Genomic DNA, 16879 nt, shown 5'->3' on the forward strand with positions numbered 1-16879 from the left:
AAACACAATATAAGTGCAGACAGTTTGATACTGGGTGGATTAAAGTGATTTTTATCTTGGCTCATGAGTGTTGCCTACTCACAAGATTTAAATAGGACACGGGCAGTTTAGACACAATGGTCTCAGTGGACTGGATCTGTGGATTCTGAGTATGATGCGATCTTCACTCTCAGCCAGACAGCATATGTGTGGAGGGAAAGAAAGTATACATAGTGCAGACCAGTATGGTAAAAAGATATGACTTTATAGGACTTTAAAAATGAACACTTACAATAAAAACATTAATTTCAAGCATGTATCACAATAATTGTGAGTGGAAGGAGGTGGACTGCAGATCTTAGGGCTCACCCGCCACCTTTGCTGCGCAGGCACTGCGAGGGAAACTGCTCCGCTGAAGGGTCCTTCTCAGTCCCTTCCCGGGTACTCGGATGCTGGAGGCTCCAATCTCCCTGGTGTGTGTCTGCTGCGGTGTCCCCACTTCAGAAGCACGCCGTCTGATGGTACTCGAGTGACTCCGATACGTCACTTCCCGTGTAGTCCCGCTGCGTCACTTCCGGCGGTGGGCTCCCGATCTCCGTCCTACTCCTCTCTCCCAGAAGGCGGATACCACTCTACGCGTTTCGCCAAAGAGTGCGTGGCTTCGTCAGGAGTTCTACACAGAACAGCAGGGGGCGGTTGTGAACTGAGACCATTGTGTCTAAACTGCCCGTGTCCTATTTAAATCTTGTGAGTAGGCAACACTCATGAGCCAAGATAAAAATCACTTTAATCCACCCAGTATCAAACTGTCTGCACTTATATTGTGTTTTTCTATATTCTTTTCTCCCATGCTCCCCCTGGATCACGCACGGACTTATAATTTAGCTCATCAGGATAGGATTCTGTAACGCGTAGCTAACCACAAACGAGGCGCGACCGCGGAGCTGAGGTAGGGAATTGTATAGAACGCCAACCACAACCGCGAGGGCACGTCTTGAGTGTAGGATAGTCATGCAGGCCGGATCAGGGTAACAGAAGACAGCGTAAATGAGGTACTTGCCGGATCTTGGAGTATAGAGCAGCGGATCGTTGGGGTACGTAGCCAGGGTCAGGGTTGCAGAGCGTAGAGTAGTCGTGGAGCCAAGCCAGGGTCAGTGCAGTAGAGAGCAGCGTCGTCGTGGTTCCAAAGCCAGGGTCAGTGCAGGAGAGGGTAGAGTAGTCGTCCAAAGCCAAGGTCAGTGCAGGAGAGTATCACAGAGTAATAAGCAGGCAGGGTCAGACAGCAGGGTTAAGGCAGACAGAAACTAGGTGATGAGTGCAGAATCACACAAACAGAGGTTATGCTCAGCAATGACTGGGAGCTCTGAGAACATATTGGACCTCCCACCAATGGGAGGCAACCAGGAAGCAGGAGTGTGGTACAGGATAGGCTCCCGTATCATGCAGGTGCGTCCTATTACACAGACAATAGCTACCGCGTCAGAATGTGTGTGTGCACTGCTCGCAACCCATGCAACACGTAGGTGACCCGATCGCGCGCCGTAATCGCGCACCAGAACACCCACGCCAACACGAGGGCGGAGACCAGAGGCGGGACCAGCGGAGAAAGAGGCGGAGCGAAGAACACAACCGCGCCATCAGGACGGGGGCGAAGACCAGGGGTGGGATCCACGGAGGTAGAGGCGGAGCAAGGGGCATAACAGCGATGCATAGTGGTGACGCCAGGATGGGGGCGGGACTGAGTGGCGGAGCCCGCAGACCACCGGGGAGACCGTGTGCCACGCGTCAAGATAGGAGGGGCAAAAAGGCGCCCCATGCCTAGAGACCAAAGGGCACTGCGTAGAACCTGCACGCCACACTTAAGTACCACCGCCAGGTTGTCCTCTTGAGTGCCATGGTAGTCCAATGGGCGATCGAGGGTTAAAAGGTCAGGAGCAGCAGAACAGCGAATCCTCAGATTCATGTGCCGTTACCAATGCGTTAACTTTACATTTTAGTTGTGTTAACATATATAAAGTACCACTTTGTAAATCGGTCCCTGAAATAGGGCTTTCGCCAGCGTGAAGAGAGGAGACATAACATAATGTTATTTCCTCGATTTTACCTCAACAGAGTTTAGTGAATAAGGGATGATATGAAAATGCCTCATCTGTATATTATTTGTGTAGCCCTGTTAAGAAATGGGGCTATATTTCTATCCTCCTGGTATAATCCCTGGTAAGGGCAGGTTGCCAGGAGTTATCATGGGTTTCCCCCACTTCAAGCACTTGCCCTGAGTGGTGGAGGTAGGTCACCTGACCCTGTGTCAAAGCAAGAGACACAGGGGCGGTGCCTGCTGATATCATAAAAGAGAAGTGCACTTCCTATTTAGTCTGCTGTTAGTTAGGGAGAAGGAGAGACAGTGTATAGTGAGTTACAGTTGGAGGAGGAGAGTGATCAGCTCATGAGTAGAGCTGATCCAACCATAGTGTAGGGAGGATGACCAGTACCTCTCACCCTGCTTAGGGGGTGAGGGAAGAGTTAGCCCCACTCTGGATGCCCTTGATCCAGAGTGGTGGCAGGGAAAGACCATCCTGAGGGAGAACAGTCAGAGTGGACTGTGCATCCTGTACCTGTCTGCTGCTGCTGCTGTGAATAAAGACTGCTGCTTTTAAAGAAAGAGAATGCTGTGTGAGACTGGAAACTCTCATACCTGTGTGGGAACTCTCTGGTAAGGATTCCACCCGGCATTCCTGGGGCTTACTAAAGATGGAGGCGCTGCACCACAAACTCTATGAAACCAACCTCCTCCCTCCTCTCACCAAATACCCCCTTCTCTCAACCCCCTATCCCTTTCTCTCTCCCCCCCATCACTTCCCTTTAATACCTTATGATGTCCCCAATTCTTTCCTCCTCTCTCCTTCTAAGTTACTGGCGATGTTACAGAAAGAGATAACTCCTGGTTTTGAACCAGTTTCACCTGCTGCAAAGGCAGAGTTTTTACCACTAAACTATTCCGTGAAGCCCTAAGGCCGCATCCATAGCAGGGGAAGCCGCGCTGAGCCGTGCGGACGCTCCGCACTGAAGCTCTGCATCCTCAATGAGGATGTCTTTAGAGGGGGCTCCCGCGAGTGTCCGCAGGCATGCTGATGCGGCAGCAATTTCATCCGACAACAAAACTGTTTCCAGACCACGCTGAGGACGTCACGTGAAATGTCCATGATAAGCTCTGGAAAGAGATCGCGCAGCTACTGAACACATCACGTAAGTATTTAAATTTGTGTGATTATTGGTTTTTATTGGCCTGCATCAACACATTCCACCCCTACTGCGTAAACATGTGTATTAGCATCCCCCCCTACAGCGTACCCATGTGCCTGTACTTATGTATTTCCACCCCCCCTACAGCGTATACATGTGTATTTGCACCCCCCCTACAGCGTACCTATGTGCCTGTACTTATGTATTCCCCCCCAACACTGTATACATGTGTATTTGCATCCCCCCTACAGCGTACCCATGTGCCTATACTTATGTATTTCCCCTCCCTACAGCATATACATGTGTATTTGCATACCCCCCTACAGCGTACCCATGTGCCTGTACTTATGTATTCCCCCCCCCACCTCCCTACAGCGTACCCATGTGCCTGTACTTATGTATTTCCCCTCCCTACAGCGTATACATGTGTATTTGCATACCCCCCCTACAGCGTACCCATGTGCCTGTACTTATGTATTCCCCCCTCCTACAGCGTATACATGTATATTTGCATCCCCCCTACAGCGTACCGATGTGCCTGTACTTATGTATTTCCCCCCACCTCCCTACAGCGTACCCATGTGCCTGTACTTATGTATTTCCCCCCCACCTCCCTACAGTGTACCCATGTGCTTGTTGTCCATAGTATTCATAGTATAACAAATGCATGTTTAATAGATGTATTACAGTATATATGAAAATTCATGGCATGTTTTTTTATTTCTTTTTTGTAGCAGCAATTGCAAAAGGGAAGTGGAAAAACCTTTGTGACGGGTTCCGGCGGGAACTGAAGAAGTTGAACCCAACACGTTCAGAGGACCCTGGACCAAGCAGCGTTGAAGGAACATCGCCTTGGCCATATTTTGAGCTAATGAGTTTTCTAAAAGAGCAAATGCTGCCGGCGCAAACTGTATCAAACTTGGAAGACCACGTAAGCCAAGAAGAACCCTTCCTGGAGTTGTCTTTCGTGGACAATGATCCGTGTACAGAGCCTGTTGCTTCTGTATCAACACAGGAACCTACTGCCAAGAAACAGCGGCCCAACACAGATTTGAAGAGAAAAATGGTCCAAATAGAGGGAAACAAATTTGGACTGATGCAAGCAATGATGCAGAGCACCAATGAAGAATTGGAATTTTTTAAGAGCTTTGTCCCCTATGTTATGCCATTGGAGAAATTGTCAAAGCTTCGGCTGCGACAAAAAATACAAGAACTTGTATTTGATGCGGTGCCCGAATTTGAAGCGAATAAGTAGAACTTTATTTGTTGTGCTACGCCTTAAGTAATGTTCAATGTTACATGTTAAATTATAAAAAGTTCCGTTAAAATTAAAGTTACAAAAATAGAATTTTTGCAATGTTCAATAAATATTTATATTGTTCATTTTACTTTTTCGAGTGTGTTTCTTGACCATTTATGGAATATTATTATACTAATGTTAAAAAAAACATTAAAAAAAACAAAAGGTTATGACCAACACACATATTTAATGACTCTCTCACACGCACCCAGACTCACTGACTGATTCACTCGCACACTGACTCACTGGCTCATTCACAGTGGGCGAAAGACACTCACTGGCACACTGACTCACTGACTGACTCAGTGGGCAAAAGACACTCACTCGCACACTGACTCACTGCCTGGGGATATATGTATATGGTGGTAGGCGTTTATAGGTATGTAGCCAGGGTCCCTCCGGTCCCCCTGACTCCCGGTGCCTTTCCCCCTTATGTGTGTGCTGCTGCTGCAGGGGCGAGCGCGTTCCCGGGGTCTCCCGTTGGCAGCTGCGGCAGGACGCCGCCATGTTTAATGCGTCCGCGCACACACGATGGTTTGCACATGTGCAGAAGCGACGCAGCGGCCATTACAGTGTTTGGGAAATGGCAACAGAGACTTTCTGTAGCGCTGGGGCTTTCCAAGTTTGCACAGGCGCAGTTGAGTGCAGCGGCGGCCATTATAGCGTTGCACATACGCAGTAGAGAACACGCACGCGGCCCCCATAAAAAGGAGCTCTCCAAGAGACTACAACTCCCAGCAGCCCCAGGGGCTTGAGCACAGGTGACTCATTACAGCCAATAGGGCTCTAGGATTCCCTGCAGTAGGGAATAGATACATTGTTGTGTGCTGAGTCAGTTAGGATTTGAAGCTGGGAGTGAGACAGGGGAGGTTGTGTGTGCAGGGGTCAGGGACCCAGTGCACTAGGCCCCAGTCATTGAAAGGTTGGAGCTGCTGCAGGGACATGCCCTAGATAGGGAACGGATCCCCTTAGCAGTCAGGTGTATTCCAGTATAGTCAGGGACACAGCTGTGTGCACCGTGGCCTGGCAAGTTTGGTCTGGGAACAGACCTCCTCAGAGACTGTCTTCATGGTGGGATCGTCCGGTGGGACATCATCCCACGTGGAGGCAGATTCATCGCGGGATCGGCAGATCCTTTGAGAAGAGATCAGCGGAACCAGGTGCTGGCGCACTCGGCAGGTATCGTAACTAAGTGCACCAACAGAGTCCATACACATTGTGGGCAGCACTTATTTATAAAACAAATTACATCACGTGACACACCCCGTTGCCATGACAACGAGAAACTGCCGTCAGGCGGTAACATGTTGCCATGACAATGCAGCATCACGTGATGCCTCGACGCCATAATACGTCCCGTTGTCATGTCAACTTGATGTCACGGAGCGTCTCGTTGTTATGGCAATGTGCATTATGTGACGTCGCGCAGCCATGTTGATGGAATTTTGAGGGGAGGATACAGCCACACACAGACACATAGACAGTGACACAGTGACAGTGACAGTGACACACACACACAGTGACACACACACACACACAGTGACACACACACAGACACACACAGTGACACACACACAGTGACACACACACACAGTGACAGTGACACACACACACACACAGACAATGAGACACACACACATACATTGAGACACACACAGTGACAGTAACAGTGACACACACACACACAGTTACACACACACAGTGACAGTGACACACACAGTGACAGTGACACACACACATAGTGACGGTGACACACGCACACTGTGACACACAGCGACACACACAGACAGCAACACACACACAGACAGTGACACACACACAGACAGTGACACACACACAGACAGTGACACACACACACAGACAGTGACACACACACACACACACAGACAGTGACACACACACACAAACACAGACAGTGACACACACAGACAGTGAAACGCATGCACATACACAGTGACACACACATACAAAGTGACGCACACAGACAGTGACACATAGTGACACACACAGTGACACACATACAATAAGCCCATCTCTGCAAACACACACATAAAAATAAGGCCTCTCCCCCCCTTGGGGTGGGTAAGGTGCCTGGGAGGGGGGTATAAGGTGGCATGTGGGTTACCTGGGGCCCGTGGATGGGCTGCTGGAGCAGCATAGGTAGGCTGTGCAGATGAGGCTGGCAGGCCCGCGGAGCCTAAAGGGAGGGGCGGAGCCTAAGGAAGGGGAGGGCCCGGCATTAGTGGAAGAGAGAAGGGAGCGGGGCAGTGCTTAGGGAAGGGGAGGCCCGGTTTGCAGCACCTCGTCAAAACTCAGCTCCCCCCGCATCCTCCAATCACAGCTGGCATTATCCAGCTATCTCTGCGCCCCCCCCCCCCCCCCCGGGCTGGTGGGGGGGGGAGGAGAAAAACGGGCTGGTGGGGGGGGGGGGGGAGAAAAACGGGCTGGTGGGGGGGGGGGGGAGAAAAACGGGCTGGTGGGGGGGGGGGGGGGAGAAAAACGGGCTGGTGGGGGGGGGGGGGGAGAAAAACGGGCTGGTGGGGGGGGGGGGGGAGAAAAACGGGCTGGTGGGGGGGGGGGGGGAGAAAAACGGGCTTGTGGGGGGGGGGGGGGGAGAAAAACGGGCTGGGGGGGGTGAAAAACGGGCTGGTGGGGGGGTGAAAAACGGGCTGGTGGGGGGTGAAAAACGGGCTGGTGGGGGGTGAAAAACGGTCTGGGGGGGTGAAAAACGGGCTGGGTGAAAAACGGGCTGGTGGGGTGGGGGGGGAGGTGAAAAACGGGCTGGGGGTGGGCTGCTGACATGTGAGGGGGGGGTTGGGCTGCTGACATGTGAGGGGGGGTTGGGCTGCTGACGTGAGGGGGGGTTGGGCTGCTGAAATGTGAGGGGGGGTGGGCTGCTGACATGTGAGGGGGGGTGGGCTGCTGACATGTGAGGGGGGTGGGCTGCTGACATGTGAGGGGGGTGGGCTGCTGACATGTGAGGGGGGTGGGCTGCTGACATGTGAGGGGGGTGGGCTGCTGACATGTGAGGGGGGGGGGGAGAAAAACGGGCTTGTGGGGGGGGGGGAGAAAAACGGGCTGGGGGGGGTGAAAAACGGGCTGGTGGGGGGGTGAAAAACGGGCTGGTGGGGGGTGAAAAACGGGCTGGTGGGGGGTGAAAAACGGTCTGGGGGGGTGAAAAACGGGCTGGGTGAAAAACGGGCTGGTGGGGTGGGGGGGGAGGTGAAAAACGGGCTGGGGGTGGGCTGCTGACATGTGAGGGGGGGGTTGGGCTGCTGACATGTGAGGGGGGGTTGGGCTGCTGACGTGAGGGGGGGTTGGGCTGCTGAAATGTGAGGGGGGGTGGGCTGCTGACATGTGAGGGGGGGTGGGCTGCTGACATGTGAGGGGGGTGGGCTGCTGACATGTGAGGGGGGTGGGCTGCTGACATGTGAGGGGGGTGGGCTGCTGACATGTGAGGGGGGTGGGCTGCTGACATGTGAGGGGGGGGTGGGCAGCTGACATGTGAGGGGGGGTGGGCTGCTGACATTTGAGGGGGGTGGGCTGCTGACATGTGAGAGGGGTGGGCTGCTGACATGTGAGGGGGGGTGGGCTGCTGACATGTGAGGGTGGGTGGGCTGCTGACATGTGAGGGGTGGGCTGCTGACATGTGAGGGGTGTGGGCTGCTGACATGTGAGGGGGGGTGGGCTGCTGACATGTGAGGGGGGATGGGCTGCTGACATTTGATGGGGGGTGGGCTGCTGACATGTGAGGGGGGGTGGGCTGCAGACATGTGAGGGGGGGTGGGCTGCTGACATGTGAGGGGGGGTGGGCTGCTGACATGTGAGGGGGGGGTGGGCTGCTGACATGTGAGGGGGGGTGGGCTGCTGACATGTGAGGGGGGTGGTGGGCTGCTGACATGTGAGGGGGGGTGGGCTGCTGACATGTGAGGGGGGGTGGGCTGCTGACATGTGAGTGTATTGTGAGAGCTGAGTGCTGTGAGAGCTGTGTGCTGTGAGAGTGTGCTGTGAGCAGTGTGCAGTGAGAGTGTGCTGTGAGCAGTGTGCAGTGAGAGTGTGTGCAGTGAGTGTGTGTGCAGTGAGTGCTGGGAGTGTCTGGTGTGTGCAGTGTGAGTGTGTGCAGTGTGAGTGTGTGCAGTGTGAGTGTGTGCAGTGGGAGTGTGTGCGTGCAGTGGGAGTGTGTGCTTGCAGTGGGAGTGTGTGCGTGCAGTGGGAGTGTGTGCGTGCAGTGTAGAGTGTGTGCAGTGTGTGCAGTGTAGAGTGTGTGCAGCGTGTGCTGGGAGTGTGTGCAGCGTGTGCTGGGAGTGTGTGCAGCGTGTGCTGGGAGTGTGTGCAGTGTGTGTGCAGTGAGCAGTGTGTGTGCAGTGAGCAGTGTGTGTGCAGTGAGCAGTGTGTGTGCAGTGAGTAGTGTGTGTGCAGTGAGCAGTGTGTGTGTGCAGTGTGCGCAGTGTGCACAGTTAGAGTGTGTGCAGTGAGTGTGCGCAGTTATAACGGGGTTTACCTGTAAGTGGTAAGAGTAATTCACTCCAGGCTCCCAGGGGCGGAGGCTTAGGCTCCTGCGAGCCAAACCGGTAAAAGGGCAGCACCAGTAGCTACAGTATTTACAGCCACCCCCCTGATCTCACTTAGGGGTGAGGGAAACAGGGCTACAGGTATTATAAACATGGTTATATATGTTTTAGGTGTGTAGTCATGTTGTGTGTAGTCATATGTGGTAGGCGTTCATATGTATGTAACGGAGTTTCCCTGGCCCAATCTCATGTTGACCCTCTTCTGTGGAAACTGACCCATATTACATGTGGTGAAGTGTGGTGCACCTGCTGGCTTACAGAATCCCTGAGTCTCCTGCGATGGTATGGGGGATGGCATCAGGACTGGCTTATGAGGTAGTGCTGAGTTATACTCACTCATGGTACAGCGCCTCCATCTCTTCCAGACCCCAGCGTAGTAGGGAGGAGTCTCTGAAAGAGAACCTCTGTGTGCACGTTCTTCCCAAATGACTCCACAATCAGGACAGAAGTGATCTTTATCTTTGGCATCCTTTATTAACATCAGCACTGACAGACTGCCCATCATAGTGGCCGGTCTTTTAGCCGCTCATCTCAGGTTGCCAACCCAAAGGAAGTCCCTGGACAACACTCCTAGTCAGGGCCCTAGAAGCTGTCCTTGCTCTTCCCTTACTCCCTGATGGAGTAAGGGGAATAGTCTGCCCACACCTCTCCCCTAAGGGAGGGCCACAAAAGCTGCCAGAGCCTTGACAGTTTGCTGGGTCAGACCAGTCTCACTCAGGTGGGGTGAGACACTACTAAATACAGGAAATTCTGTGCACTAAATAGCTCCAATAGGCACCACCCCTGTGTCACTGTAATTGGACACAGAGCCTGATGACACTACCTTCACCAAATACTACACAACACATTTTGGTGTGGGAAAAGCCCCATGATTACTCCTGGCAAATCTGCCCTTAAATCTGTAGTTCAGTCAATATCCTGCATGTGTTTTTTTTTAATAAATCAGTACTGTAGTAAGAAAAAATTATACTTTTAGCATTTTCTGTTTTTAAAAAAACAACTTTGAAAGACCAATTTTCTTGTATTCTATTTTAACAGCCATTTGCTAAGGCACTGCTTCATGTCCTGTCACAAGCCCTGGCACACCCCTTTGTCAGCCCTGCCCTCCCTCTTGCACATGTCAGTGCAGGAGTGCTCATGAATAGTCATGAGCTTCCACTGAGAGACAGAAGCAGAAGAAAAACAGATCCCTTCTCTAATTATGTCACCAAATTTCGCCTATCAATACATGGAGATTGAATTGACCTGCAGCTATACAGTTGTTTAGGTAATTAGAGATTGCACACATGAAACTATTGAAGTAAAAAAAAAAATAAAAAAAAAAAAAGACAACTGCAGCTTTAACAGGATATAACCCCAAACTACACAGGGCTACATGTATAAAGACATGGTTGTATACGTTTCAAGGGTGTAGTCATGTTGTACAGTATGTAGTCATGTGGTAGGCGTTCATATGTATTAAGACATAGTTGTATACGTTTCAGGTGTGTAGTCATGTTGTGCGTAGTCACATGTGGTAGGCGCTTGATAAAGAACTGATTGAAGTTTGAAACGTTGTGTGTGCCACTAAGAGAATAAATTATTTTTTTGCAAATCCGAAGTGCCCAGGATCCTCTACTTACTTACATGTATCCTGAGAATACACCAGACAGGTTTTTTCCTGAACCACGGAGCACCGGTACTTTAAACGCAAGTATATTGCTAACATTATAGTATTTAAGGTGTGCAAGACTAAAACCTCTGACCATATATGTATGATCTGTATAGACATGGTTATATACAGGTACATGTGTGTAGTCATGTGGGGGTAGGCGTTTAGGTATGTATGTATAGGCGGTTATATGTATGTATGGACATGGTGATATACGTTTATGTGCGTAGACATATATAGGCATGCATAGGGCGGCATTTGCGTATATGTACATATGGGTAGTACGCATTGGGGGTTATTACAATGGCTGTTGCTTCTATACCATGAAGCCCCCTCTCTCCCTCCCTCTCCCCCCCCCAAAAAAACCGTAGCCAGCTGGCAAGGGGCTTTCGAGAGTAGCCATGGAGGGAGGGGCTCTCGTGGTTACCTAGGGCGGGGGCGCTATGGCAGCCAGGGCATGGGTGCGTCATGGTGGCCGGGCCATGTTGGTTTTCATTGCGGCTCTTCTCTGGGTTTTCAGGCACGTGGGGGGCCCGGCTTTTGCTTGGTCCCCGACTGGCACTTGGTCTCTGGATCCTTTAACCCCCCCTTACAGGAAAAGCCTAACACAGGAAAGGGTGTGCCGAGGAACAATAGGGACAGCGTGGGAAGGGGAGGCAGGAGGGGGTTATATATTGCAGGGGGGTGGCAGGGCAATAGTAGGTTTAGCATACAGGAGAAGAGGGCCTATGGTACGGCGGGATGATGGGGTAATCTAGGCCGGCGAGCATAATAAACTGAGGCAGTGGAGGAAGGGTCCATTCAAGCATGATTGCTAGCAGATACTTGTGCGGGATTGGGCATGCAGAGGGAGGCATGCAGGTATATACTGTATATATATAATAATAAAAACAAAAAACTGCATGGGCAGTTAGGGCAACGGGAGAAAGGGTCAGGGCAGCCAAGGCATTCGTTAACATGTATTTTGTGTTATTGCAGCTGAAAAAAGTGATCCGTGCAAAAGTCGGAGAACCCCAGCTTTATCGAAAGATTGGTCAGACGAGAGGTCACGTTAGGGCCAGGAGCAGACATAGCATTTAACAAAATAGTAAAATAAGGCCAGGATATACGCTAAACTACCAGCACACATACAACGTTAGCAGAGATGTCCTTACAGGCCAGTATCATGCAGCTCCTGGTGGAGGCACATAAGCACGAAGAGGGGTGGTTTGAGCGACAGCTGCAGGCACTGGTGCATGAAGCTGGGAGCAACCAAAGTGGGTCGAGCGGTCGCGAAAGCAAACAGGGTGATTCCGAGGCGTGGCCGTCATCAAGTGACGAAGGAGGTCCCAGCGGTGGAGCACGACACGCCGTGGCGCTACATAAGGGTACGTCAACGTCTATGAGGGAAGCCACAGCCTGTCATGGGAGAGGCCGTGGTGAGGGGGACGCAGCCTGAAGGGTGTGGGTGGCCACACACACAAAAAAATACGGGCTGGCCGTAGTCTGAACGGCAGGCGTGCCGGGGGTGGTGGACGGCACCAATGGAGGGGAAGGAGAGAGGAGCACGTGAGGCCACCAGCGGGCACGTTGCGGGTAGGGGGGTCAAGCCCCAGTTGGCTATCCGCTGGAACTCGAGTTGTCTCGAGGTAAAGGGGGAGGGGGACGAGGTTACTAGTAATTGCTGACAAAATTTTGGGAGTTGCAATCTCGTCTTCTCTTGCAGGAAAGTCTGGAGCTGTCGGAACACGGTCAACCTCGCTTCACGGCGCTGGTATGTGGTCCGCGGCTCACAAGCGTGCCGGCCGCACCGTCAGATCATCAAAAAAAGGGGAGAAGGGCACGTGCCGTGGGGCAGGTCCTGACAGGCGGTTCGCATCGCTGCCGGGGACGGGGGCGTCACAAGGTAAGCGCAAGAAAACGTCAGGTGCAAATAAGGGAGGCAGTACCTTGCCAGGCATCGCCAGTTCCCCAATTCCGCAGTTGTCAGACTTGGGGGAGACGAACGATGCCGAGGCGAGATTGATCACCGTGGTAGTAAAGGGCGTCCAGGTGGCGTTATTGGCAGTAGGCTTAGGCAAGTCAAGCGGAGCGCAAGAGGGCATCAGCAGGGCTGGGGCGACACCAGTAGCAGCAACTCAGGAACTTGTGCAGGGGGCAGTAGGGGTTGAAGGCCCCAGGGTGCAAATAGCGCGGCACCACCAGTCAGTCAGGAAGCGGCAACCGCGGTAGTGCCCGCGCAAGCGCCCGAGCAAGGAAAGGGCTAGATGGCAGCAGCAGGAGCAAGTTCAGCCGCAAACACACTGACGGGGCAAGGGGGGAATGGGTCGGAAACCACAGGGGCGGCGCTAGCGGGGCGCCTGGGGCAGCATCAAAAAGGTTGCCGTATGTGGCGTATGGAGACTCATACACTGCAGTTTCTTGATCACTAGGCTCACATCTGTCACAAGAGGTAAAAGAAAGGATTTTGTCGGGAGATTTTGTTGAGATACTGTCTTTACTACAAGGGTATATAGCGAGGCAGTAGCTAAACCGGACAAGAAAGGGGAGGCTAGGAAGTAAAACGTTGAGAAACGTTTGTTCCCACACACTTTTACTAACTGGTCACAGGCATTCGGGATATTGGCGGGCGTAGCGGGGGCGAAAAGGAGCCACAGTTTCACGCAAGTATGCGCTTTTTCAAAGGTAAGTATCGTGAAAAAAGGGAGAGTATTTATAGGGTTGCGGTTGCCTTGGTAACCACTGCCAATAAGCGCGGTTAACCCTAGCTGGTAATATAAACGTGTCCACATATTAGCTGAAGCGCAAAGGAGAACAAATAATTGAAGGAACAAAGACACATAACCATATGACATGGAGGGAATTCATCTAGCCTCATATGACCTGAGAAATCAGTGTGGTCAGGTAAGTAATAACCCACAGATGATCGAGGGTTCTTAAAGGACCAGTAACTAGTGTACTGGTCCATAGAGTAGAACAATAAGTTAATGCGGTTGGAATCAAGTTAACCGGATACCAAATTGATAATGGAGTAATGTGGATATCCAGCAATGCTAGAGATACTAAGCAGACCCGAAGACCAATAATTATCTCTAGAGGTAAAGAGCAGAGGTTTAATAATATGATACCTTACTGTATGTATGATCTTTGTGCCAGAATACCTCAATACTGGGTAGTCATTCACCTTGCTCTAGTATCTATACATGGTAAGTTCATGCAATGAGATGAACACTATGCCAGCAGAAAGAAGGCTATAGATAGATCTAACCAAAGTACAGTAGATATAGATGGAGTGTTGCATTGGTACCTGTTGCAGAGTACATGCAACTACACACTCGGGTTCTTTGGATAAGGCTTATTTATTCTAGCCTTAAAACATACAGCACACCAAAAACAAATAGCTTCTCATCAGAAAAAAAAAGAAAAATAGCTTATCTTCAGCATGGCAAACAAAGCAGGTTCTCTTCAGCATTCAAACAAAACAGGTTTTCTTCAGCATGCAGGACACAACAGTTCATAAAAAAGTACTTTGCAAACAGACCTTATATCAGTAATCTCTTCAGTAACTCACTGTCTCCTTACCAGCTAAGCTGCATGTGTGCACATCCTGGGGTTTTTAACACACCTTGATTAGGCAGCTGGGATTCCCAGCTGAAGTTAACCTCATCACTGCTGCACTGCAGACTAAACATATGTCTGCCGGCCATATAGCTGGTGGCCTTTATTTACCATGTCACAGTACCGATCTAGATGAAGGGTGAGAACAAAAATCCTTCATTAAGATCCTGTGGGGATGATGTTCCCAGATAAAAAATCCAACGGGATTCTCATTGCAATATTTCCTTATCCCAATCCCCTCCCCTGATGTTCCTTGGGATGGACTTGATACCCACAAATCTCAGAGCTGAGATAGCACCATTATGCATGTGATGTATATGATTCGCCAATGGGGTGTCTCTATGATTTCTCACATCAACCAGATGTTCCAAAATTCTATGGCGAAGCTGGCGAGTAATTTTTCCTACATATTTCTTATTACACACGCATATAGATTAATACACGACTCCCAGTGTTTTACAGTTAATAAAGTGTCTCATTTTGTGACTACATGTGTCATTCCAATTAAAAAACATCTTACTTGGGTTGACAATCGCCCACGCTTTACACCCATTGCACTTGAAAGTGCCTGATGATCTTTTGGCTAGCCAAGTGTCCTATGGACCAATAGGTCCTTCAGATTGGCCGCTCTCCTGTTTACCATTGTAGGTTTTGTTTTAAGAACTCTGCGAAAATCCTCGTCTTCCAACAGGATGTGCCAGTGTCTTCCAATGATGTTAGATATTTGTGCCCACTGGTTATTGTATGTGTCAATATAGCGGACAATGTGCTTTTCGTCACCCATTTTGATCTTATTAATCAGTAGATGATTCCGGTCTGTAGATCTCGCTCTTTTGTATGGCCTTTTAATTGATCGGTTACTGTAGCCTCTCTTCTTAAACCTTTGTTTGAGTAATACAGCTTCCTGTTCAAATTCCTGGTCTGAAGATCAGTTTCTCCTGATTCGGAGAAAATGTCCAACCGGGATGCCTCTTATTTGCTGTAGAGGGTGATGGCTGTCTGCTTTTAGCAGACTATTAGTAGCTGTCTCTTTATGATGTAGAGTGGTCTGAAGTTTCACTGACGTTGACTTACTAATCATGAGATCTAGAAAAACAACATTGGTCGAACTGATCTCTGACTTAAGACTCAAATTGATGGTGTTAGTATTTAGAAGAATAATAAACTCACTAAATGTTTCTCTTGGTCTTTTCCATAGTATCAGGATATCATCTATAAATCTGGCCCACAAGAATATATGTGAGGTATACTGCAGAAAAAAATCCTGAAATACCACCTCCGCCTCCCACCATCCAAGATGTAGATTGGCATAGGTGGGGGCGCAGGTGGTCCCCATGGTGGTCCCCCTTATTTGGTGGTACATGATGTTATTAAAAACAAAATAATTATGAGTGAGTATGAACCTCAGTAAGTCAATGATCAGTCTATTGTGATTGGCAAAGTCAAGGCTCCTTGTCTGCAAAAAATATTCCACCTCATGTATCCCATTACTATTTATAATGCATGTAAACAATGATTCAACATCCTTACTGATAAGTAAGGTGTCCTCCTCTATAGTGATGTCATTAATTCTATTTAATACGTCTGTCGTGTCACACAAATATGACGGAAGTGAGATGACAAAAGGTCTAAGAACCTGATCGACATAGACACTTGATTTTTCGGTAAGACTGGTGATGCCAGATAAAATCGGGCGGCCCAGTGGTGGAGTGACCCCCTTATGTATCTTGGGCAGTGAGTAGAATGTAGCTATCTTAGGCATTTTATTAAGAAGCGTGTCCGATTCTCTCTTAGTAAGCACCTTAGTAGATACACCTGCATCAAGGATGTATGGTCGGCTCAGTCTTAAGGACCAGGTAACAGTTTCCATTGTTTTCCCCATTCCCCTATTTTCACCTGTTGTGATGGTCCAGGGACCATACTTCAATGAGAGCTGAGAGTTCTACATTGGGCAGAAGCCTGCCGTGTAACTGAGCTGTACAGAAGACCATAAACCTTTCCTGTTTGTGTATACCTCCTGCCTGGTGCGTGACCTTACTGGGGGGAGAGGTAATAAGTTCTATTGTGGGAGATCACCTTCAGTTCCTGGAGCCTATGGCAGATGGAGACGCAGCACTGCTAAAGAGATATGTGGTGTATGAACCCCAGAAGCATGGTCCTGTGTCCCCACTAACATCGGCGGACGGCTCAGCCCTCCTGTTGCCAGCAGGTATATGCACCATACACCGTAGTAATGGACAAATCTCCCACCGGGTGGGGGAAACACTGTTTTATATATATATATATATATATATATATATATATATATATATATATATATATATATATATATATATATAATAATTATAGATTGGATGTAGCATTGGGCACCCCTGTCTTTTGTTGTATACATTTGCCACGCCCAGTAGCACTCTTTTTGACATAAATATATATTCATGATGTGGTGGGTGTGGGAGTTTGAGCTTAATATATAATATATATACACTGCACAGTCAGTGTGTGCGTGCGTGTGCGCCTCAGTCAGTGTGTGCGTGCGTGTTT

At 49.9% G+C, this 16879-nt stretch overlaps 2 protein-coding genes across 2 annotated transcripts in view; both read left to right on the top strand.

Moving 5' to 3' along the window:
• Positions 1-5376: 5376 nt before the first annotated feature.
• The window catches only part of LOC142493756 (maestro heat-like repeat-containing protein family member 2B), a 48081-nt gene continuing 36578 nt past the window's right edge, over positions 5377-16879 (top strand). Inside the window, exon 1 of the mRNA XM_075598308.1 lies at positions 5377-5698. The gene's annotated coding sequence lies outside the window, so the exon portion shown is untranslated. The remainder of the gene's footprint in view (positions 5699-16879) is intronic.
• On the top strand, positions 11369-16574 carry LOC142493757 (uncharacterized). The gene is made up of 2 exons (XM_075598311.1): positions 11369-12108; positions 12447-16574. Exons 1-2 carry the CDS (start codon positions 11886-11888, stop codon positions 12950-12952), a joined length of 729 nt encoding a protein of 242 aa, XP_075454426.1. The 5' UTR covers positions 11369-11885; the 3' UTR covers positions 12953-16574.

The sequence above is a fragment of the Ascaphus truei genome, chromosome 4, assembly GCF_040206685.1.
Source record: "Ascaphus truei isolate aAscTru1 chromosome 4, aAscTru1.hap1, whole genome shotgun sequence".
Taxonomy (NCBI): domain Eukaryota; kingdom Metazoa; phylum Chordata; class Amphibia; order Anura; family Ascaphidae; genus Ascaphus; species Ascaphus truei.